Below are 26038 nucleotides of genomic sequence, written 5' to 3' on the forward strand. Positions count from 1 at the left end.
AGAAGCTCTGCAAGCCCCTAGGATACCAGTCTATGCATCAAAACCATCGTATTTGAAATGATATTTAAGGGACATTGGAAAGGTTTTTTGCAGCCTCCACCCAGGCTTGTCTTGTTCCTGGGGAGCAGTTGTTGTACAGTACAAGAATCTGATGAACAGAAGTTCCCATGATGCATTGAAGGGTTAGTGTTCCCATCTTGCTCTGTTCCTGAAGGCTGGAGTTAATGAGGAAGAGTTTTTATGTGAATGTCAGGCATGTTGCAATAACTAGCCACAATGGAATAGTCATGGCAATTTCCACCACTTGGTTTCTTTGTTTTTGTGATGTTGCTGCATGCTTCATTTTATGAGTATTTTCTTTTCTTATGTGTGGTTGAGCCCATCTATTGCCAATCTTGGGCCTGGATACTTGTATTTAAAAGAGATGAACAGAGAGAAACTGGAAAATTGACAGAATGACATATCCTAAACTCATTATTTTTCTTCCCCTACTAATGCTGACAAATATTCTGGTGATTAATATTCTGATGAGTTTGTGTCCCGAGGAGAAGGAAAAGAAAAGAAAAAGTACTGTGGAAACCAGGCTTCTTTTGGTTATGTTAATATCATGGATATAGACCAAACCTAGTAATATTCCCACTGAAATTAGATAAATGAAAACTGCCAACAGTCTTTTAGTTTTGGCTTTCTGGGGCAAGTCATTTGTGTCCTTGAGGACGTCTATCTTGATCAAAGCATCTACTACCTGATTGCTAATTTATATTGGAGTAGGAACAATAGAATAGAATATAAGGACTTGTGAAATTCTAAAAGTGTCTGGTGGCATCCTCACTCATTTAATTCATGAGGGTGAAAAATACTCTCAACTATTGTGTGCATTACATACCTAGATTCCCAAGATAGAAGTCCTTGCATCTGTGGCAATACATGTGATGAACTACTAAAAGTAGACTTTCTTGTAACAACCTTTTGAGGGCTCTGATCAACACAAGCAGAAGGGATGGTGGGTCAGAGCTTAGGTGGGGTTTAAGGCTGAGGATGTTGAATTCATAAAGTGCCACTTTATAGATGTAACATATGCAGGGAATATACCTCCATTCCTAACTGCCTGTGTTAGGAATTTTATACCCTTCCAACACTTCCATCACCTTCCTCTCTTCCCTGCCTATACTTGGAAAAGATGCCAAACGCTTCCTTAGTGCTTTACCTATCCAGTTTCGAAGTTGTTATGTGCATCCGATCCCAAATTTCAAAGCAACCCTTTTGCCATTTTTCACTGTGTTATTCTCTCTGTGTTACTACCGGATTTTTTGTTGTTGTTGTTTATTTATTTTTTTATGACCTGACATCAAATCCTGGCTAAACACTAACATCTTTTCATGTTAAAATAAAAGTCAGTTTAACAAATAAGGCCTGGAAGAAGGCGAAGTGTCTCCCTGCTATTACCCTGTTCTGGAATTCTGGAATTCCTCGACTTCTGGCTTACTGGGAGTGTGAGAGTGTGTGTGTGTGTGTGTGTGTACGCGTCAAGAGGGAGACACAAGCTCAGCCTTCGAATTGGCCAGCCTAGTGACCAGCGAGCCCGCCCCCACTCTTCCCCCTCCCCCTCCGGCGCTCACACTCAGGAAGCAGCTGGCTGCAGGCCGGCCCTCGCGGCCGCACACACATCCACACTCCTCGCCGGGCCGCCTTCCTCCCTCCCTCTTCCCCCTTCCCCTCTCCCTGCAGCCGCGTCCACACTGCGCCGCCCGGGCAGCCCAGAGCGCGGCGCGCACGGGCACCGGCGCCGAGTGCCGCGGCCACTGCCCCTCCTGGGACCCCTTGTAAGCCGTCCGCGGCCGTCCAGGGTCGCACCGGCGACGGAAGCCGCCTGCAGCAATTAGCCAGCATCCCGGGGTCGGTCCCCAGAAGCATTCCCCGGCCCAGGACAAGGATGAACAGGACAGGCGAGGCGCAAAGTCGCAACTCAACTTTTTAGAAACATTATTTGTGTGTGTATGTGTGTAGCAGGGGAGAATGAGCTGATGCCGAGGGTCCAGCCGCCCCGCCTCTGCCTCCTCCTCCCCCTGCCGCCGCTGCCCTCGCAGACGCGCGCGCACACACGGCACTTGGGCCGGGTTTCCGCGCTCCGTCCCCCGGCTTGGATGGGGGTTTTCATTTCCGAAGGAGGCAAAGCCCGCGGAGCGCGCTGAAGGGCTGGAGCCCCAAGTTACTCCTCGCCAGGGCTGGCCGCCCGCTGTCACTCGCGCTGGCTGGCCGGCGGAAGGGACCCGCACATCGGGCTTTGTTGTGGAAATCCCGGTTACCTGGTAAGTGGATGCCATAGGAACTTTGCTCGCAGGCGAGAGACGGGGAGAAACCGGGCGCTTGAGAGTGTGGGGGAGTTAAAGCTCAGAGACGCAAACTAGGGATTAGAAATAGTTTTCCACGCTGAGCCGGTGGCGTTCGCGCGGGTTTAAGGATACGCGCACCCCAATCCCCAGAGTCATAGGTCACTGAGAGACCTGCGCTTACTGAGACTGATAGCAACAATTAGGGTTCAAACAGTGTTCCTGTCAGTGGCCTAACAGCGCCCAATGTAGAAGACAGAAAGATCAACAGGGTTTTAAAGTTTCGCTAATTAGGAACAGTTTTTGTTTTTTTCATTTTAAGTAGAGGGGGCAGAGGGGTACACAATCAGGGCAAGTTGCAGGACGGACGGGCGTGGGGCACGCCACTCCAGAGCCCCCACTGAAGGGAAACTTTGGCGAAGTGGGAATTGATGGGGTGACGTGAGGTCTCTCGCGCACACACGGGGCAGTAGTTGTATTTTCAAGTTCCACGTGTTTGTGGAGATTCACGAAGACTGTTGTCCACGCCTGTGTCTCATCCAAGCCGGTGTCCCTATGATTGCAAGAGGTGGTCGGGTTGAGGGTACCTACACTCCTCGCCGGTACCGGCCCGGCGACCCGCAGCCGCCGGGTCTATAACTATAACCTCCCACGCCGCCAGTGCGCAGACACAGCCAGACACAAACCCTCCCCGCCGGGTTCGTCACCTCGCGTTTACATTTTATGGGGCCCGACAAAATGTCAGCACTGTTTGGAAAATGTCTCAGTCTCGGAGACTTTGTCCTGCGCACGGCTCCAGTCCCTATAAATGACCCTGTGTGTATTTTGAAGTCGGCCCGGGTCGCGCTCTGGAAAGCGTGAGTGAGCTGCCGGCTCTCTCCTAGACACACACCTTGCCCCGAGCGACAGTTCCAAGTTACTCACTGGAGCTGACAAGTCACCTCGGGGACAAGGAAGTCACCCAAGTGTCTGGAAATCTTGGCCCTGGCTGATTTGTCATCCTATGGATGATTCAATTAGGTACCTGGCGGGAGAAACTTTGGGGAAGGGTTTCTGGCTCCGCGTTCGCGCCCTCCGACTTGTTGGAGGTGTTTGGGAGGCGAGAAGCGAAGGGAAACCACAGGCTTAGGACACTGGCTTGGCGGGGGCCGGTGGCCAGCGTGCGGGGGCTGTGAGCCCGGCCATGGCTACTCCGGGCTACAGGCTCCGGCCGGGCCGGGCAGCGCGCGCGGGTCCCGGCCGCCCGGACTTCCCAGCCGCGGCGCCCTTTCGGCCCCCGACTTACTCAGGAGCGGGTTGCACAACAGGAAGCCGGCACTAGTTTGTTTTGTTTTGCTGCGTTCGCTCGCTCGCTCGCGCACAGGGCCGAGGGTTAGGGGCGGAGGCGGCGGGGGAGTGACGGGGTCGCAGCCGCGCGCACCCCGCCGGGCGCCGTCGCCTCCGCCTCCGGACCCGCCCCTAGTTCCGCGCCAAGGAACCTGGATTTCCGACCCCGGCAGCGAAGCTAGTGGGATAGGGAACCGATAAGGGCTGCCCTCCTCCTGCCTTGTCCCACGCGCCTCTCCCCCGCCTGGCAGGCTCCCGGCACCTCTCCCGACTTCTCCTGCCCTCCTCTTGGCAGGAGCGGTCTCGAGGACTGAGGTCTCCGTCCCCCTGCTCTGTGTGCCTCCTTGAGCCCCCCGCTAGTCTGCCCTGGTATAAGCTTGGCCCTCATCTCTGGAGCATCTAAACCTGGGGCAGGGGTAGGGAGCTACTTCCGGAATCTCAAGGAACAGGGTCCGTAGAGACAGGACTCGTGCAGTCGCGGCCCCGTTTCACAGAGAGGCCGTCAGAACCACCTTCCTCGAGGACTTCAGCATCTCCGGAGAGTTGGGGCCCCGGGGTCCTGGAGTTTGTGAGAAGGAAGTTCTGCAGCTCCCCCCAGTGGACCAGTTCCCGTTAGTATGGGACCGAGAATCTCAAGGATAGACTATTAAAGCTAGGGTGGACCTTGGAGTCACCTACTGATGAGGAAACCGAGCCTCAGAGACGTTAAAGGTTTTGCCCAAGACCTCACAGCCAGCTGTTACAGACCCAGGACAAACCCTTAAAGTTCTGTTACCAGTTAAGAGACCATTTCTTGGCTCGAAGATGAACTCAAGACAAATGCAAAGTCTGGTTCTGTCCCTTCTGAAAGCTTTGATGAGTCATGATTTCTACCTTGGGAGTTAGCCAGACGTGTCTGTTTCCCCCTCTGTCTTGTTTCTCACTGGCCCTCCCTTTTTGGACTAAACATTCTTATTTTTTTGGTACAAAATCGATTTGTGTTGGTTTAAACCTTCCTATTTCTTCTGTCTCCTCCTAGTTTGCTTCCAGTGGTTCTGTGTGAAGCAGGTGCAACCTGCAAAGGTTTGCAGAAAAAGAATCCACCACGATGAAGGTCGTTTCGAGAAAGTTTGAAGCAATTTAGACAGGAGAGTGTTACATTATGTGCATTTTTTTTTCAATTGAGAACAAGCTAAAGTGTAAGGATCATCTATAACCGTACTGCAGTTTTCATATATTTTCACTAGTTGTCTGTGAAGCCAGACTAGCTCTGACGTTACTTTTGAGAGGAAGGGTAGGGGGCATTTTTTCCACTATTTTCAAAATACCTTTCCTTATTGGTAGTTTGTTAATTGCTTTCTTTTCTTGCCCAGAAGACTGAGTAATCCTTGAGTATGAGTAGATCAATTTAACTGCTGCTGTTAACTTCTCCCCTTGGGTCACCTTAGGCCAGTTTGGGGACAGCATCTTTAATCCCCTAATTCCACTGAAGTTCCTTAGTAGTAGGCAGGTTATCAGAGGTTGAATACCTAGGGTTTGTTGGTTTGCTTGGAAGAAGTGATCATTGCTTCAAATAATGCAATCTTTATTGGGGTGGTGGATGAACTCCAAGGTCCACCTAGTGGGTGAAATTCCTACTAAGCTAAAATAGGCTGGGTAGGGGAGGTTAAATAATAGCCAGAAAATGTTTTGTATCAGCCCTGCCTTCATTTATGCAGGAGAAAGTGGTCTTTCTGCCATTTCAGAAGAGAGCTCAGTGTTCTCGGTCTTTTTTTTTTTTTTCTCTGACTGTTCTTTCCTCCTGGTACATTAAGCCCAAGGACGTTTATTCTTTCCACTGTTGTCTCTCTCATATCATAATTATTGATCTTTGGAGTTGGAGTGTTAATTTACTCTTCTTCCAGATTGTAGAAGATGTACTTCTGGAAGGAGATAACTGAGAAAGTGGCATCACGTGCACATTTCTCATCTCTGGAGAAGTCATTTTCTGTGTTTCTGTGATTATTATTTTCTGTAGGGGGCATTATATTGTAAATAAGGTGGAAATACAGGACTTAACTGTTTTACTTTTCCCTAAGTTTGGTTGGTTCATAGACTGTATCAGGACTGCAGAAAAAAGACACATAGGAAATCTGTGTGATTAAAAAAACTTGTTGCCATTCTCATTCAAGGAAGATCACACATAACAAAACCTTTGAAATGACATTGATACATAGTTTGATTAAAAGATGCCCAAGTCCCCAGCTTTTGTAGTTTCCCACTTACTTGAGGCGGAGTTGACACAAAAGCCAAATTTTCTATTGAGATAAAATAAGATATCCTTATGGAAAAGCACACTTATCTTAAGCTTGATGCATTTTTTTGCAAGTGGAACACACCCACATAACTAGCCTCCAGATCAAGAAACAGAGCATTATCAACACACCAGACACATCTCTCACACTCCATTCCAGTTACCACCTCTGCCTAAGGTAACCACTGCCCTGGTTTCTAACAGATGGATTAGTTTTGTCTGTTTTTAAAAAATATCTTATGTAAATGGAATAATTCAATATGCACTCTTGGGTCTGGCTTCTTTCGCTCAACACAACAACCTTTTATTAGGTCAAATAATTTGGACTCCCCCTTTAAAGATGATGGAAACAGTCTGGCTTGCAGAAATTAGTGAGGCATTACTTAATATGATAGAATTAAGGAAAAACACTAACCAAACTGAAGCCATATTTATATTCTGATGACAGTCTGGTTAGGGAGACCAAACAGACACAAGTGAAATGTCTAATGTGACACCAGTGTAGGTGAGCAGGAAAATTCAGAGGAGTTCCTTCCACTAAGGCAACCCAGAGTGTATTTCACAGTCCCTTGGTGAGGGGCAGCAACCCCCATAATAATAAAAAAAAAGTGCCTGGTTTCAGTACTGAACTGTTCATTTGCAACTTTTAGCTGGGATTTTTCATTGTTCACCAGTAGGCCAAGATAAAGGCAAGAATAAAATGCCTACCCAGAAAAGTGGAATATAATTTTTGTGCTACATTTTCCTAGTAGAGAAAGGAATAGACTAGGAAACTTGCAACTGTAATTAAACTGGTTCCATAAGCCATGGGATTCATGATTATGGTCACACCTCACTTGTATTTATTCAGGCAATAAATTATAGATGTGGGGTATAATTGTGTATTTCACTTATGCCACGTTTTTCAGTATGAAATATCAGTGTACAGAATGAACAATGTAAATAGAATAAATGTATGTGAATATATAGATGTAGCATAAATGTATGATAAATATATGGTGAAAAATAGAAATATATAGGTATAAAACCATCTATGTACATGTAAGGGCTGGGGAAAGTTCAAAGATAAACTATCTGTAACCCCAGAACTCAATAAAATTAGAATTTAGACAGGGAAATGAAACACGGGCAAATAACTGTAATGCAGTGTAGAAAGTTATGAATGTTGAAAGAGAGGTGTGTAGAGTAAAATAACATTTATTGGGTCCTGTCATGTACTGAACAGTGTGCTAAGCATGTGATGTGGATTCTCATTTATTATTCTGTAATTTTTTTTTTTTCGAGACATAGTTTCACTCTTGCTGCCCAGGCTGTAGTACAATGGTACAATCTCGGCTTACTGCAACCTCCCCCTCCCAGGTTCAAGTGATTCTCCTGTCCCAGCCTCCCAAGTAGTTGGGATTACAGCCATGTGCCACCATGCCCGGCTAATTTTGTATTTTTAGTAGAGATGGGGATTTCACCATGTTGGTCAGGCTGGTCTGGAACTCCTGACCTCAGATGATCCACCTCCCTTGGCCTCCCAAAGTACTGGGATTACAGGTGTGAGCCACCGTGCCTGGCCTACTATTCTGTAATGTTATGAACTATGCACAGTAGCATTACATTATCCCCATTTTACAGGTCAGATTTGTAGAGACTAAAAAAGGATCAAGGAGGGCCTAAAGTGGGTATTTGGAGTGAGCTTAGAGGGTAAGTAGGATCTGGATTTGGGGGAAAAGAGAGCAAAATAAAGGAGGAGGGGAAAGACCATCTAGCTGGACTCTAAGGCAATTTGTAGAATTAACAGAAACAAAGATGCAATCATGTTCCACTTTGGGAAGAAAATCAAGGAATTTGTAAAACTTGAATTATGAGGTTCTCAGTAGCTGAGGGCAGACTTGAGTCAAGGAAAGCTGGTGGGGCCAGCCTTGTCTGACGTGATCTCTTCAAAGCCAGGAACAAGAATGACTGCACGTTCCTTCAGGTGCAGCAAGCCTTGCTGAACTGCAGATGGGCAGATGATGTCACAGTGCAAGATCATAACCTGTCCTATGCTCCATGATAAGGAGATCAGACTTTCTGAATATCAGTGATTTCTAAAGTTCTAAGCCAGCTCCATCAAATTTCTTTTGTAGGCCTGCTGAATATTGTACACAGAAAACCAACCAGATGCTAGGGCTAGTTATGAATTCTTGTTATTCTTGTGTGTGAAGAAATGGATTAATGTTTTCCCAACCTTTTCAGCATGACCGATAGATTCCACTTCTGTCTGTAACTTGGCTGAGTCATTCACAGAGGTTTTCAAAAAATCTTTTTAATAAATATGTTGTCATGTTGGTTAAGGGCCTAGTCATTGTTGTGGACGTTCATACTTCCGCAGTGATGTCAGTGAACATAATTTAACTTCTGTAAAACTGCTGTCTACCAACAGCCAGAAATAGTTACATTGGTCACTTTTATGCAATAACCATGCTGAAGGAAAAAAATCACTCAGTTACATATGTGATGGGAACACAATAAGATGCCTGAGTATTTGGTTTAGGGAGTGATAAATTTTATTTCTAGAATCTTCCATAGATAAATGTTTGTTACCCTTTTTAAAGGATTGTGATCTTTAGCCTTGCAAATACCTAGTCATGTGGACTGAGTAGTTAGTTATACAGACTAAAGGATAATGAATGCTCTTTTCATTTGCCACATTTTATTCCCTATGTACCCTCTTGTGTGAGGATGGGCTTTTTTTTTTTTTTTTTTTTTTTTTTCTTGAAAGAAAAATCTCCAGCCAGTTATTTTACTTTTATATTTCTGAAGAAGAAGCCTTTGTGTCTCAAACCCTGGCCATGTGCTATTCACTCTTTGCAATTCAGGTAATTAATTCAGCAGTGACATCATCGGGAATGTGTTCATTTTTCCATTTCACATTCCTCTTTTCAGAATCTCATGGCTAACTCATATTAAGAACACATTTTGAAAGACTTAGTTCTCAAAGACATTGTGTGTTAATTTAAACTTTATCCACTTTAGCAGTGTAAGAGGGCGGTTTTATTCCAGGGAAAGTTACCTGTCCACTGCAATGAAGAAGATCCAAAATTTTCGGTAATTTTGATCCTGATTCTGTCAGTTGGTTGATCAATTATTACTTATTGAGCACAATTGATCAATTGATATTTACTGCACAGTGAAAGATAGCAGTGGTAGGAATGAAGGTTTGTATCATTGAATCCTTATGTTTTATAAAGCCAAAAATGTCAAACCCTTAAATCTTTTCTGTTCTTCATTCCAGCTATATTTTATTATTTATTTTACTTTGACTGTTCAACTCTGTCTCTACCTCCAGCTGTTCTTGGTAAGTACTTGGGTAGACAAGTAGTCCAAATAGTCCACTGCTTTTTAACAGTGACTTTTATGCTGTTTTGACTGTGACTCACCCTACAATTTATTTTTTGTCTTACCCAGAAGACGTGTATGCATACAAATGGGCAGATAGGTATACCTACAAATAACTGAAGTAAAACAGATACTTCACCATTAATACATTTGATGTACTCCAATAGCTTCTATTTTATTCTAGTAGTCCTATTTCATTAAATAATGCTTTCTCTGTTGAATAATTAATTTCATGGACCACCAGTGAATTGCAATCCAGTTTGAAAAACACTACTTTAAAATGAATACTTCATTGAACGTAGATGTAGGAACTTATAGTCTATGGGCCCAAGACATGGTACTTTCTGAACCTATTTATGTTTTTCTTAAAAATCTTTTTGGTTCCAAGTTCATTTTCATTTTGTGGGATTTCTTATAGCTGACCGAGAAAATCCCTAATTTTCCTCTTCTCCCTTGCCATTTTTGGTAGGACCATGGCTCTCTAGACCTTTCTGTACTCATTGATGAGTTAATGACTGGGGCAAAGTAAATGAAACACTTCTAAGTAATTACTACTGAAAGTAGTGACATTTAGTAAACTAGGAGGATATGAAAGTTATATAGATGCACTGAAGAGTGGAAAGTAGATTCTAAGAGAGGTTATTGAACTTTTAATACTGCCCTCCAGCAGTATATTCCTGAAGGTCCTGAATTTCCTTCAGCAATCTGTAGCCACTATCATTGTATGGAAGGCTCTCAATGCTGCTTCTGATTTTTAAATGAGAATTGACTAAGAGTATAAATTCCTGAATTGGATGTGGTCATTCTTTTTTTCCTACTCCCTTCCTTTTCTCTCCTTTCTTTCTTTCCTCTGTGTCCTGTTCACATTTACTACTCATATTTTGAATGTCATAGTCATTAATTTAAATTTAAAGTGATATGGCCAGTCCTTTCACTCTATAAACTTAGAAAAGATTATTTTAATTTTTGAGAACATTTTATAAAATATAAAAATGAAAAGTTAAAACATGTATATCTCTAATTAGATAGCAAAGGGTTTGAATTCACGGATAAAACACAAGTCAGAGTTTCTATTAGGTGAGCTCCCTCATGTTCATTACATTATCTTTTCTGAGTGGTCTTTGGAAGAATGGTCTTGAAGAATCTCTGCAGAGGACACTAAATTGTATTCATATTTTTCAATTGGTATAACTCATAAGTGAAACCTCTTTTATTTCATCTTGTTGGTGATTATATTGCTTCAGTAACATTTGTACATCTTGGTGTTCAGAATAAATATATTCATTTTCTTAGAATTACAACGTTAGGCCTTGGGAGTACCCAAGTGAATAGGTCTGCACATACTAGTTATTAGGTGTAACCTCCCTAACTTTCTCCTCCACATTTCAATAATGAGGAATTATCTCAGTTATGTTTCTGTGTAACTTCCGTTGTAAATTCTATGAATTTGTTAGTTTCATGAATAAAGTTATGGAACCACAGAAATGATCAAACTCTACCTTGTTATGGGTTGTCATATCATGATATAGTATCCTCCAGTTTCAATTTGGAGAAATAATATTGTACGCATCCAATATATTTCCTCTATAATATCCTCCAGTTTCACAGGCACATGTTTGCACTTTCCTCTTGTTAAAATTGCAGACAAGAATAATTTTGATTTATTGGTGACATCTAATATAGCTGTGTTTATATTGTTGCCAATAAAATGACTTACATGATTGGTTTTTGTTTATACAATCTTTTCTGAGGAGTCAGTCACCTGTGTTAGGACAAGGTACATTCTGCTTATTTAAATGAACTCCTAGGATCTAAGAACATTCAGCTCTATCTGTCCTTGATTGAATTGCAAAATGTGCTTCACACTGCAGCCGTGCATGAGAATAACTTATATTATCTATCAATAGGCTTTTCATTTCTATATTCTTCTGGCTACAAAAGCTGTAACAAGAGAAGCCCATGGGAATAGCACGGGCCTATTAACAATCAAGGCAGCGATGTTGAAAAGGCGGCATTAATGAAATTATACAGTCATGAACCCGAAGGGAAAAAATAAAAAGGATCAATAAAAACTCTTATTGTAGATAGCTTAGACAGATATATAAGAAGTAGAGTCAGAAGCAGTTTGTTTGCTGGCCAGTATTTTGTGCCTCATTATCGGGTTTTCTATGCAGAGTAAGAAGTGCTTGTGGCATAAGAAATGGAAAATGTAACAAAGGCTAAATGTAGCCTAAGGAAATGAAATGATGTATGAAAATTAATAATTAACTGGCTCATCAGATGAATTATGACTCTAGATGAGTCTATTAATGATATTTACTAAGAAAGGGCCTTTGGCTGTAAATAGGCATTATGGAAGTCATGTTCTTGAAATTTTCTGGAATGGATGAGTTAACATTGCTTTTCGTTTGTTTAATCTTTTAATCCATGACAAGCAGTGCCTGGAGCCTTGGGTAGAAGGTAGAGTCATGATTTTATATTTTGATTGAAGTCATGCTTTTTCAGAAAACTCATGGAATTACTAAATGGTTTTGTGCCTTAGTTTCCTTAGGGGTTAAGTAATTTTCTCTCTGACCTGATTTACAGAAGGGTGTTCGAAGAATTTGAAAGTGGTCAAAAGGAAAGATTTATTAACTTTCATGCTGACTCATATTAGCAGAATTAACATTTTCATTGTAGGAACCAATGTAGTATTAAAACTCTAAATATGTCACTATGTCAGATCCAAAATATCCTAAATTTTTACCTCTGGATGCTCCTTGCTTTTTCTTCTTCTTGTTTCTTTTGTTTTTGTTGTTGGTAGCCTGGGGGAGAGTAGTTGGATGGAGAACAGAGGAGAAAATGCTGACTAGAATATTGTGATTGGATTTTTAACTAGAAAGGTGCTCTTCCAATGGAATCCCATCAGTTAAGTTTTTGACACTGATTAGTTGTGATTTTACCTTTTTGACAAAATGTATTCTTCATGGTTAGCATTGCCATAGACGCATTGCTGATGGGCAAGCCTTTGTATCAGCTTTCACTTTGATGGGGGTAGTAGAGAATGCTATTGTTTTTTGCTTCCATGTCTACCCTCCAGATTTAAATGCCATAAGTATAAAATCTACATATTTATTCTTGAGTATAGCAAATGGGTGTTCTTGATAGTCTTTTCTAAATTGCCTGGAATAACAGAATTTCAAGAGACCATAGTGAATAGATCCAAATTCCTCAAACTTTTATGGATGAAAAACTGTAAGTCCAGAGAAGTTATAAATGATTTGTCAGAAGTAGAACCCGGGTATCTTGACTTTTTGAGTGCCATTTCACTCAGACTCTATGAGGGCTTTTCTTAAAAGTTATAATAGCATTTTATCCCTTTTTTCTTACCAAGTGCCTTAGAATTATATATTGATCATATGGCCTAGCTAAAAAGTATGCAAAATATTATATAAATAGATGAAATTTATTTTTACATTCTAATATCTAATGTTTGAGAAATCTGTTGGCATACTTAATGTGAAAAGTGGAATATTAGCCATATTTTCATGTTTAGTTTCTTTTATTTTTGTCTTGAGGCTGGTTTTGCTCAGCTCACATGCCATTGGCCTGTTGGTTTTTCTTTATGGTATTAATCACTTTACTTTCTGGCTGTTGCTTTCTTAGTAATAAAATTTAAGTACATTTTGTTGTTGTTCTTACTTTCAACCTAAAACTATTTAAAACAGGAGTGTAGTTTATAAAAAAAAATGAAATAAATATTCATTGCAAGACAGGCAGGTGTGAATGCCTGATACTTAATTAAGTTCTCAGTGCTCTAATTATTTTTCCTTCTTGCAAACTCACCTTCTTAATGATCATGCCTAATGCTAAGTACCTCCTTATGTGTTTTTATCCAGGTTTTTGATGAGAATTCCTGCTCGTATATGATCTTGCTGCCAAAAAATGACTCCCTTATTTTTAAAAACCTGGAAATGGGCACAGTCTGAAAATCTGCAGACACTTGTCACTTGGACCGTGGTCTTACTGACTCATATTTCCAGTCATGTTGAACAATTCTTTATTTAAAAAAATTGGCTAATATGACATATTTCTTTTGCCTTTTTTTGGCGGGGGGGTTTCTGCTGAATAAGTGCTTTCTTCTGCAGGGTTCAGAGTGCTCAGAAAACACTATTTTATCAATGAGAGGAAAATAGATGGCCAATTTTATCTGGCAAAGTACAGAGACATTAAATGACTATTGCTCATGATCTACCAATGAATGGATCAGCATACTGACTGGTGACACACAGGAGTTCTCCTACATAAATGTACCATAAAAAGCATTGGAATTTTTCCAGTGTAAGAATTGAGGTTATCTGGTCACTCCTGCTTTGTACTCATGGGAGAACAGGGCAGGAGTGAGACCTGACCTAGAGGAATATGGTTGAGTGTTTTCCAGGACTAGATGGCATGATAGTATTAAATGTCACAAACTGATGTAATTCTTAGTGAAAATAGAGAATTACTAAGAACGAAGAAAACATTCTAAATTTTGTATTGTTAATTACTTTTGAATTTCCTCAACATAGACACACACAGGAAACTTTGCAGAAGGCATAGTGCTTGAGTTAAAATTAGATATTTTTGATTTTCTAAAAATAAAAAGAAAAATAAACTCTTCACAAAAAGTTTTTCTCCTTGATAGCCTTTTCTCAATTATTTATGGAGTAATTTATTTGGAAGTTGAGTTGAAAAATGTTTGTTCAACACTTTGAGTGGATCATACACAAAAAGTAAGAATCATCCATTTGAGGATATCTGATCACTCCTGCTTTGTACTCAGTCCTTATTTCCTGTGTTTGTTGAGCTTTGGCTTCTTTCCATGACTGTCATCTCTAAAAGACAGATTGTGACAGTGTCTATAATACATTTGGTGTAGTGGCACAACCATGGCACTTTACCACCTCATTGCATACATTTTGGGGAGCTATTGGTCAAGGGAGGGAAGGGCCTTCTTCAGTAATTTACAACCCGGCGTCATCACGTGGGTGGGTGATGACATCCTGCTATCATGTTCAGTACTTCTCTTGGTTCTCGTTCTGCTTCCTTAATGTTAGGAAGCTTTATGGAACTATGGTAGATTTACTGAGTGTCATGCATCATGTACATACTGGACAGGTCGCTTTTAGAAGGGACATTCTCTCCTTATGCTCCCCGTATGGCGTTTTGCACACCCCTTCTCTTTTCTAGGATTTTAGTAGAAGGTTACAGTATCGTGGTGTTGATTCTCTTCCAATCTCCATAACTCAGGATCATTATAGAACCAATACCCTAATGCTGCCATGTATATTTGAATATATGGATATATGAAAATTTTGTGGTATTCCCAGGCCTAGGTGTTTATCTTTTTCGAATCTAGGGACTATGAAAAGATAGCTCTTAAAGTGAAAATCAGAGATGGTTTAGTGTCCCCATAGTCTCATTTAGAAGCCGTGTCTGCTTTGTGGTTGTTTACTGGAACTTTGAAGCATTGGTCTCACAGCTCATGTAGGTGGTGCTTTTGGGTTTCCCAAGACCTGCTGTAGCAAAAATGAACTAGTATGGAAAGATCCTCCAGGGAGCAAAATAAATTTTGTTTTGCAAGCTGGCACCAGTAGATTGTTGTAGTTGCCAAGAGCGCTGTATTGAGAAGGGCTCAGTGGCAAACAAAACAATGCAGTGATCCATAATCCATGTCCACCGTGAATGCAGAAGGGGAGAGTGCCTGCCAATGAGCCATGTATTTGAGGACCCTGTTCTACATAAAAGGCCATCTTGCTAAGAGTGCTTCTTTTCTTCCTGATATGAATGATATACAGGTTGAAAAACTCACCGTATCTTATTTTCATTTTTGCTTTTAAAAATGCCTGCATTTATTTTTTTAAACAGGCTTATAACCCACACCATGGATAACTTATTGGACTTTGCCTGAAAGGAGTCATTAGTGACATTGGATATTTGACCATCTTGGCCACAGGTTTTTCAGAATGAATGGAAGATCATGCAGCATGAGTCTCCACCGGACATCGGGAACCCCACAGGGGCCTAGGATGGTCAGTGGCCACCACATTCCTGCCATCCGAGCCCACTCCGGGACTCCTGGCCCCTCGCCCTGTGGCAGCACATCAAGCCCCACTATGGGAAGCCTTGCTAACAACCTCCATCTCAAGATGCCCTCAGGAGGAGGGATGGTTCCTCAGAACAACGTGGCTGAGAGCCCCATTCATCTGCCTGCCTTAAGCCCCAGGAGACAAATGCTCACCAATGGGAAGCTGCGATTCCAGGTCACCCAGGCTGGAGGCATGTCAGGGTCACATACTTTAAAGCCAAAGCAGCAGGAGTTTGGAAGCCCTTTTCCTCCAAATCCTGGGAAAGGTAGGATTGTTTTTCTGGGACCTTTTAAAAATGGAAACAATTTTTTTCTCCCCCATCCCATTTTCTGCCAGCAAATCCTATGGAAAAATACATGATTCAGTGTCAGGGTCAAAGTTGATGGTCTCATAATGATATATAGCTTGCTCAGTAAGGGAGTGGGTGTGTATGTATTGAAGGGGAAGGGACCACAGTGGTAAATGCTGAGTATGAGACATCTCCTGGGACTGTGAAACAGAGTAACAATAAGATAGAAAGATAAGAAATAGGGAGGCAGGCTGGGTGGTTGTGGTGGAAGGGTAAATGCTGGTTTAGCAAGATTCTGCCCTCCAGATACATGTAGCTCTGTCCTGGTTCCCTGGGGGCTGAATGCTCCAGGCCATGGACGAGAAGAGTGACTGGAACTGTCTTTATGCCAGTGCTAAAAGTTCAGTGTAGAAGGAAAATGATAAAAAAAGGGAGAAATTTTCATAGCCAATAAAATGAAGAATCAGTACATATCAGTGATAAGAAAAATTACTTTAAGAGCAAAACCTATAATTTTTATAATACAGCAAGAGGGAAGCAAGCTAGAAGGGAATAATGAAAAGATGTATTTTGTGCTTGTGGAGAACTAGAAAACCTGGTCAATTTGAAGTGCAGAGAGAATGTGCTTTTAATTCAGTAGCGTTTGAATTACCATATATTTTAAATTAAAGAATAATTGTTGGTGAATAGCAAGTTATTTGAATGACACACTATTTCTAGAAATTGATGTTGAATTAATGAGGTTATATTGTAGATGACGTATGTATTTAGAGAAAGAGCATGTACCCCACGTGAAATATAGCTTTGCTGTATAAAATTGCACAATTATATATTCCTTAAGGTAGTTTTAGCATTCCGTCTTAAATGTTTATGTTAAAAATGCTTACACCACCAAATAGAATTACTAGCAACCTTCAGAATAGCCACTCATTCAGTTAATTAAGATGAATAATGATTCCTATCAGGCAAGTAGCCAAAAAGTTGTTTGTTTTAGTGTCAGTGTATTTCTGTGTTTGGATTGGTGTAAATGGGCAGGTTTTAAAAAAACAATAGCACTAAACATACATGCGCCTTTTAAGTTAATTAATTTTTTGAGATAGGATCTCACTTTGTCATCCAGGCTGGAGTACAGTGGCATGATCTTGGCCTCACTGCAGCCTCATCCTCCTGGGTTCAAGTGATCCTCCTGCTTCAGTCCCCCAAGTAGCTGGGACCACAGGTGCATGCCACCACGCCTGGCTAATTTTTTTTTTTTTTTTAGAGACAGGATTTCATTATATTGCCCAGGCTGGTCTCCAACTCCTGAGCTCAAGTGATCTGCCCGCTTTGGCCTCCCAAAGTGCTAGGGTTACAGGCGTGAGCCACCGTGCCCAGCCTTAATTTATTTATTCTTCTTCTTCTTCTTCTTTTTTTTTTTTTTTTGGTCTAGATTAGTTTTGAATCATTTTATTTCTTAGAGGTACTGATATTTAGTATAAGTATGGGAAAAAGTTTTCCTGGGGCTACATCCAAAATAGGTTTCTCATTGTCGGATTGCTATGTCCATGATGTGGCAAGCTAAGTTCCCTCATGTTAAATTTAGGTGTTTAGATTTTCAGGGGCTGAGGCCCAGTAAAACCTTTTAGCTCATGCTTGACTAGTGAACTGTAGCTTGCTTTTATATGTACTTGTGTTTGCAATCCTGACTGACAATAATAATGGTGATAATATTAATAACTTGCCTTTATTGTATCATAACAGCATATGTCAGGCACCGTGTTAAGTGCTTTCCAATACATAGTCTCAGTTATTCCTCAAACAGCACTGAGTTGTATGCTATGGTTATTTAACTGATAAGCAAACTAAGGTCTAGAAAGAGTAAGTAACTTCAGAGGCACCAGCCAGTAAGGAGCTTGGGAATACTAACTTTAATGGCAGTCAGAAGTGGCTGTAATTAAAGCCATGTTTTTAAAAAAACCTCATGTGCTTAAGGGCTAGTGAATTCTCAGGGTCGATATACCTTGAAATGCCTGTCAGAAGTAGTGCTGCTTCCTGATTCCTTTCCCTGTTGCTTTTTGTTTCCTTGCTCAGCTTCCTAGCTTACAGTGTTCCTCCTGGATCTGCATGGTTGGGACATGCATAGGCACAAATGATGGGTGGAGGACAGCTGTATTATTATCACCTCTAGCTTTGGAGCTTAGATACCATCAGTGGTCTAGATGGTACGAGAAGTGTCTGAATGTATCATTTCTTCCAGGTCTTGGTTGACAATTCCTATACTAAGCCAATAACTGGTTGAGGGTGGTGATCTAGGATTGTTTGAATTTTGATCATTTACTCTACAAATAATTATTGAGCATATATTGTGGGTGAGCCACTGTTCTGGAGATGCAATAGCCAATAAAGCATAATCCTTTCCCTCAAGGAGTTGGATAATTCATACAAATAAATGGCCAGTTAAAATACAGCACAGTAGGTGGGTGCGATGGCTCACGCTTGTAATCCCAGCAGTTTGGGAGGCTGAGGCGGGCAGATCATTTGAAGTCAGGAATTTGAAGCCAGCCTGGCCAACATGGTGAAACCCCACCTCTACTAAAAATACAAAAATGAGCCGGGTGTGGTGGTAGGTACCTGTAATTCCAGCTATTCGGGAGGCTGAGGCAGGAGAATTGCTTGAGCCTGGGAGGCGGAGGTTGCAGTGAGCAGAGATTGTACTCCAGCCTGGGCAACAGAGCAAGACTCCATCTCAAAACAAAAACAAAAACAAAATAGTACAGTAAGGACTCCAGTAGGGATACACTCAGATTGATATGGCCACATAGAAGGGTTTCTGGCCTGTGCTATATAGGCAGATAATTGGAAGGGGAAGAGCTAGCTTTGCAATCATGCAAAGTGCATGTCCTGTGTGTGTGTGTATGTGTATGTGTGTGTGTGTGAGCACGCATATGTGTGAATTGGGGGGGTTGTCTGGAACTTATTCTGGGAAGGGAGAAAAATGCACTCAAAACCTGGAGGGGAGAAATCCTGGTGCATTTCATGGACTTCCACTTGGTTCCACATGGACAGGGGTACAGAAAACCCTGGTAAGAGATGAAGCTGGAGAGGAATCAGCAGAAGCCAGAGGAAGGGCCATGAATGATGTGCCAAGGAGTTTGGATCCATTTTGAGGACACTGATGGAACATGGGACTCTTGTGGGTTTATTAGTTAGGGTTTTCCAGAGAAATAGATGAATAGGATACATATCTATATGTGTATATTTGTGTGTGTGTGTGTGTGTGTGTGTGTGTGTGTGTGTATGTATATATAAAGAAATTTGTTGTAAGAAATTGGCCCTTTGGATTATGGAGAGTGGTAAGTTCCACGATCTACAGGGAGAGTCAGTCAGTTGGAGACCCAGGGGTGCCAATGGTTTCATTGCAGTCTGAGTCTGAAGGCCTGAGAACCAGCAGAACCCATGATGTAGTCCCTGTCTGAAGGCTGGCAGGCTCAAGATCCAGGAAGAGCTGATGTTTCAGTTTGAATTCAAAGGCAAGAAAAAAACCAGTGTCCCAGTTGGAAGGCAATCAGGCAGGAAGAATTTTCTCTTGTCGGGGGCAAGGGTCAACCTTGTTCTATTCAGGACTTCAACTGATTGGCTGAGAATCACCCACATTAGGGAGTGCAATATGCTTTACTCAGTGTACTGACTAAATGTTAATCTCACCCAAAAACACTCTCATAGAAATGCCCAGAGTAGTGTTGGACCTAATATAGGGGCACCAAGTGGCCCAGTCAATTTGACACATAAATTTTAACCAAAGCAGTATCATTGCTTTGGGGCAAGGTACAGTTTACATGGCAGCTAAGAAAAGGCATTTTCTAAGCTTTAAAAATGATTATAGCAACTCTTAGGGAAGCAGTAGAGCTGTATACGGAGAATTTAAGTTACCTAAGAATTGCTACACAGACAAGCATCTGACTTGAAGACTGAAGAATCTTTGATGGAAAGCTCATGAGAAGTATACATTTGATATTAATGTTTATATTATTTAAAAATTGAGTTCTGCTCAGTTGAAAACTCAAATAACAGTGGCTTTAACATCATGGATTGTGGTTCCCAAACAGTGTATTAAGGTCACTGGAGTGCCACTGTGAACTTGGGGAGTCACAGGGTATTTTAAATTTAGAAGGAAACAGGGATATGTGGTATCCTTTGGACACCGGTCAAACTACTAGGTTGAGGAGGTTGACAGTTTCAACAGTAAATTGCGCTATGTTCCTTTTGGTGACATCATATCTTTGAGAAGCTCCGTTTTCAGGAATTGTAATTTAGAAGAAGCAAGTACTTTTTACACCCATGTCCACAGCAGCATTATTTATGATAGCCAAAAGGAAGAAGCAACCCAATGTGGTATATACATACAATGGAATATTATTCAGCCTGAAAAAGAAAGGAAGTTCTGACACATGCTACAACATGGATGATCTTTGAGGAAATTATGCTAAATGAAATGCACCAGTCACAAAAGGACACGTATTGTATGATTCCTCTTGTATGAAGTTCCTGGAATGGTCAAATTCATAGAGTCAGAAAGAATGGTGGTTGCTGGGAGTTGGGGGAAAGGGGACATGAGGAGTTAGCGTTTGATGGGTATGGAGTTTCAGTTGGGGAAGATGAAAAAGTTTTGGAGATGGATAATGGTGATGGTCGCACAATAATGTGAATATACTTAATGCCACCGAACTGTGCATTTAGAAATGACTAAGATGATCACTTTTATGCTGTATATATTTTACCACAATTTTAAGAGAGCAAATACTAAGTGAAATCAATGTGGAATGGGTGATGGTGTCCAATCTTACTCCAAAGTTTGAGAAACATTAGAGTGCACAGTTTAACACACATCCCATTAGTATTTGGGGTTATTTAAGAATGAAATAAAAATACTGTTTTTCTTTTAATTTATTTGTATTATTTTTTCAAACAACTAGTAAGCTGTTAGTACATACGTGTTATTGAGTTGTTTATACCTAACTACTTGATAAATGCAAGTGTAGGTGTTTCTTTTGGCCTAGGGGTACCATGAAAAACTTACTGAAACACTGAGCATGCCATGAACTGAGAACATTTGGGAACTTTTGTTGTAGGAGTTTATTTTTATTAACACAGAGAAGGCTGGAGTAGGTGCTTGCTGCTATTGGTTGGCCACTCCGCTCTCTCTGGTCCAAGGTCATGGAGCTTTCTCTAGTCTTCCTCTAGATTGCACAACATCTGCCTCATTCCAGATCCAGCTATCTAGTCTGCCTTCTGAGAAGAGTGAGGAGGAAGGAAGAGGACAAAAGGCAAAAGACAAAAAGAAGGACTCCTCCTAGATCTGTTCCTCTTCAAACACCTTTCCCAGATGCCCTGCCCAGCTATTCCCATTTAAATTAACCAATCATCGCATAACTTATTTCTTAAATACAATTCATTCTTTGATGCCGAATTCATCATTTTTTGAAGTTTGATCTGGCCTTATGCTGTTTTGTGTTGTATTATACTGTATTTAGCCTTTTTTTTTTGTTTTTTTTTTTTGTTTTTTGTTTTCATTTTGCCTCTTTTATCTCTCTCAAGTAAGGTGGACCATTTGAAAGTAAGTTGCAGACATTGTGACATTTCACCTCCAAATTCCTAAGCCAGTGTCTTTCATGTAATATAACCAAAATATATTAATCATAACCAAGGAATTTAACTTTCAAAGTATTATTTGTATATAGTTACATTTTAAAATACAGTCCAGGCTGGCATGTGGTTCACACCTGTAGTCCCAGCACTTTGGGATGCCACGGTGGGAGGATGGCTTGAGGCCAGGAGCTCAAGACCAGCCTGGGCACCAAAGTGAGACCCCTCTCTCTACAAAAAATAAAATAATTTGCTGGGTGTGTTGGCATGTGCCTGTAGACCCAGCTGTGTGGGAGGCTGAGGTGGAAGGATCACTTGAGCCCGGGAGTTTGAGGCTGTGGTGAGCCATGATTGTGCCACTGCTTTCAAGCCTGGGTGACAGAGTGAGACAAGAGACACCAACCTTAAGTGACACAAAATAGTTTTTTAATCCCAATTAGTTTGGTATCCTTTGTTTGATATTATTCTGTTTTTTTTTTCTTCTGGTTCCTCTACCTTTCTTTGTGTTTCATGAAAAAATATGCTGATATATATATATATAACATATATATAATACATATGTAATATATATTATATATAAAATACATATGTAATATAATATATAAAATACATATATAATATATAATACATATATAATATGTATTTGTTTATGCCTCAAATATAAATAAATTATAATCCATATTTAAATTTTATATTATTTATTTCATTCTACTTGTATTATTAATATTATGATATAAATTATTATTTTCTTTCCCCACTTATTATCCAAATGTCCTTCATAGCTGTTTTTTTTTTCTAATCAAAGATCATATGTTACCTTTGGTTGTCATATCTCTTTAGCCTACTTCAACAGACTTTTTTCATTGTCTGTTGTTTTCCCAGGGATAAATCTAAGTAAAGGAATGATAGAGGAAAATAACATTTTAAATCAGTGTCAGTATTGTAAAATTTATGATGTGGCAGTGAGAAAAACACACAGCTAGCTAACCCACTGACCAAGCAAGCTCTAATCTAAGCTCTAGATTAACACCAGTTGAAATATCGAACCACAAACAGTAAAATATAAACATGAAACTTGATGTATTATTTAAAGTGCATTAATTTTTCAACCGCCCAGGTTCTCACAATACATTATCTTTTTTAAACCAGGTCTTTACAAGAGACACCAACTTTAAGTGACACAAAAGAGTTTTTTAATCCCAATTAGTTTGGTGTCCTTTGTTGATATTATTCTTTTTTTTCTTCCAGTTCCTCTACCCTTCTCTGTGTTTCATGAAAAAATACACTGATATATATGTATATATTATATATGTATATAATATATAATACAAAAATATATAACTATATATAAATATATATATATATATTTTTCGAGATGGCTGCACAGTTGCCCAGGCTGGAGTGCAGTGGCGCAATCTCAGCTCACTGCAACCTCTGCCTCCCGGGTTCAAGCAGTTCTCTGCCTCATCCTCCTGAGTAGCTGGGATTACAGGTGCCTGCCACCATGCCCGGCAACTTTTGTATTTTTAGTAGAGACGGGGTTTCACCATCTTGGCCAGGCTGGTCTTGAACTCCTGACCTCGTGATCCACCCGCCTCGGCCTCCCAAAGTGCTGGGATTACAGGTGTGAGCCACCTTGCCCAGCCACGCTGATATTTTTAAAGAGTTCAGGTGAGTTGTCTTTTTCCACACTCTGGTTTGTCTGATCATTTCTTCATGATTGGATTCAGGTTAAACATTTTTGACAAGAATACCATGTAGGTGATTTGTGTATCACCCATTGCATTATACCCAGAAGTACTGAATTTTGCTTCCTTCTAGTATTTGTGATGGTATATTTGATCACCTGGTTAAGGTGGTGTCACCAGATCTCTGCATTGTGAAGGACAATTTTCTTTCAAAATGTGTAAGTAATCTTGTGCAAATATCTTGTCCTCCAACAATCTTTCATAGCATCCATTGATGATACTTGTCAGAATCAGTTTTTACATGGTTGGTTGCATAGTGGGGATTTTCTGATTCTTTTATTCCTGCTATGTTTATTAACTGGTATTCTTCTGGAGAGAGGATCTTCTCTCCCTTCTCTTTTTGTGAATCACTACGGAATCACTCATGAATTTTTTTAAAAATTAGTGTGCTATAATTCATTACCATCATTATTGTTTGTGATGCTCAAATTGTCCCAAATTTGACCAGTAGGAACCCCTTGAAGTCAATTATTGTGTCTTTATGTCATGGTCCCATTAAGTACTTCCATGCTTACAGGCATAAGAAGATGTTCTAGGCTCACGTGTACTTGCATGCCCCAGACCTGGAATCATGCATTTTCCCAAGAAGCTCAAGTCCCTCTTAGTGGGGAATATTTGGAAAACTGGTGGAAAGGGTGTTCTTGTTGACTGTGGGATGTCGTTGCTTGTAAGCCCTTTCCACGGACAGAGTTAGGAAATATATTAGAGAAAGATAGTGAGTTCCAATTAAAATATGTTACCGAGTTCCTCCTCACACTCTCTTATTGCACACTTGTCAGTGTTTTCAGAAACATCGTGTATTTTTATTTGCTCTGTGACAAAGAAGAGTTACTTTTAGTTTTATGTTTCTAAGATAATAGAAATTAGTTTTAAAATTGATCACTTACTACATGTAAATTTTTAATGAGGGGAGGTGAATGTGTTCTTATTTATCTGAGCCACTGGGTGAGCAGGGAGGACAGGGTGCAGTTGGCAACTTACTAGCTTCGCTAGGATTTGTGTGTGAAGGATCTTGGTTATATTGTTATTTCCCCTACTTCCTGCTCCAACAGTTACTCGCTGTAATTAGACTGGTAGAAATGCGTTTTTCAAAGCATCTGGGAAATCAGTTTTATGATCCCCACTTGAAGCACATTTGACACAACTATTTAAATATTTAAGACAATTTTACATTTGTAGTACCCGGAGGAGTATATAATTGGGAAGATTTTCATTAGAAGAGTGTTTTATTTTACTTCAGGGCTTCTGACATTTCTTGCTGGGCTCTGCTGTCCTTGGAGACAAAGAGAGTTAGTTATTCATTAGCGTCTGTGGGTTACTCATTATTGTTGGTCAGGAAAAAAAGACAGAATAATATCAACAGAGGACACCAAACTAATTGGGATTAAAAAACTCTTTTGTGTCACTTAAGGTTGGTGTCTCTTGTAAAGACCTGGTTTAAGAAAGATAATGTATCGTGAGAACCTGGGAAGTCGAAAAATTAATGCACTTTAAATAATACATCAAATTTCATGTTTATTTTTTACTGCTTGTGGTTGGCTATTTCAACTGGTTTTAATCTAGAGCTTAGGTTAGAGCTTGCTTGGTCAGTGGGTTAGCTAACTGTGTGTTTTTCTCACTGCCACATCATACATTTACAATACTGACACTGATTTAAAATGTTACTTTCCTATACTTAGGAAAAGTATTTCCTTTACTTAGATTTATCCCTGGGAAAACAACAGACAATGAAAAAAGTCTGCTAACACTGGTTGTGTACCGTGTTGAATGCAACACGGTTAGAACTGGGATAAGAGTGACAATTGGGGTCCCGCAGTTTTGAAGAGATGCGGTTAATGTATCACCTAAAGAAAGTTGGGGCAAAATCCTTGGTTATTTTTTTTCACTTCTGCTTTTTAATCATTTATATTTTCTTGCACTTCCAATGTGGCTTCCTGCAGAATTAGAGCAAATAAAGTTAATATTCCATAAAAGGTTCCAAAAATAACCAAACAGCAAAGACCAAAGGCATTATTCCAGTTGAAGTAGCCAGAGTTTTCATTTTGTCTCGCCAACAAGTCAGGTGAAACACAATGTTTACTTTTGTTTGCTCTCTGAGCTACACAGGGTCCACTTTGTATGATTTATTGATGCCGTGTACCAATCAAATTGATGATGGATTTCCAAGTGATACTCAATCGCAGGCATGATTTGTTCCAATTATAAAAGGGGATTTGTCAGTCTTGTAACTGCATCTTTAAAATAATCTACTCCGTTAATACCCTTCCCCACTTGAAATGCTACAGGGTATGAAGCTGAAATGTAACTTTCATGAGTCACCTATAGCATTTTCTTTTTCCCCTTCCCCTTCCCCATCCTCTTCCCCCTTCCCTTCCCCCTTCCCCCTTCCCTTACCTTTTCTTTTCTTCTCTTTTCTTTCAGTTTTACTCTGTTGCCCAGTGCAGTGGCACTATCTGGGCTCACTGCAACCTCCACCTCCCGGATTCAGGCGATTTTCCAGCCTCAGCCTCCCAAGTAGCTGGGACCACAGGCTTGTGCTACCACCGGCTAATTTTTGTATTTTTTGTAAAGATGGGGTTTCTCCATGTTGCTCAGGCTGGGCTTGAACTCCTGAGCTCAAAGTGATCCATCTGGCTTGGCCTTCCAAAGTGCTAGGATTACAGGCATGAACCACTGCTCCTGGCCAACCTGTAGCATTTTCTAAGGCGGTTAAAGGACTTGGACTTATAGAGTACTTTGTAGTTCACAAACTTTCATGTTGATTATCTCATGTGATTTGATTAAAGGCAGCATCCTGTGAGATGGGGCAAGTGTAACTGGCCACATTTTAGGGATGAAGACACCAAGGCTCAGGTTGCTGGTGATCTCATTCTTTTTAAAAATATTTGTTTATTTATTTACTTACTTATTTATAGAGACTGGGTCTTGCTCTGTCTCCCAGGCCAGAGTGCAGTGGCACGATCATAGCTCAC

The 26038-nt window shown here is 40.7% G+C and overlaps 1 protein-coding gene across 4 annotated transcripts in view; it reads left to right on the top strand.

Annotated features, from left to right (window-relative positions):
* The first annotated feature begins 2237 nt into the window (after positions 1-2237).
* The window catches only part of GLIS3 (GLIS family zinc finger 3), a 481516-nt gene continuing 457715 nt past the window's right edge, over positions 2238-26038 (top strand). For 2 of the 4 annotated variants that reach the window (XM_050761998.1, XM_050762000.1), the window contains exon 1: positions 3804-15672. In XM_050761998.1, coding sequence (XP_050617955.1) covers positions 15285-15672 — 388 coding nt within the window. In that variant the 5' untranslated portion in view covers positions 3804-15284. Of the gene's footprint in view, positions 2310-3803; positions 15673-26038 lie in introns of those variants that run through there. The other 2 variants (XM_050761999.1, XM_050762001.1) reach the window with 2 other exon arrangements.

The sequence above is a fragment of the Macaca thibetana genome, chromosome 15 (genome assembly GCF_024542745.1).
Source record: "Macaca thibetana thibetana isolate TM-01 chromosome 15, ASM2454274v1, whole genome shotgun sequence".
NCBI lineage: Eukaryota > Metazoa > Chordata > Mammalia > Primates > Cercopithecidae > Macaca > Macaca thibetana.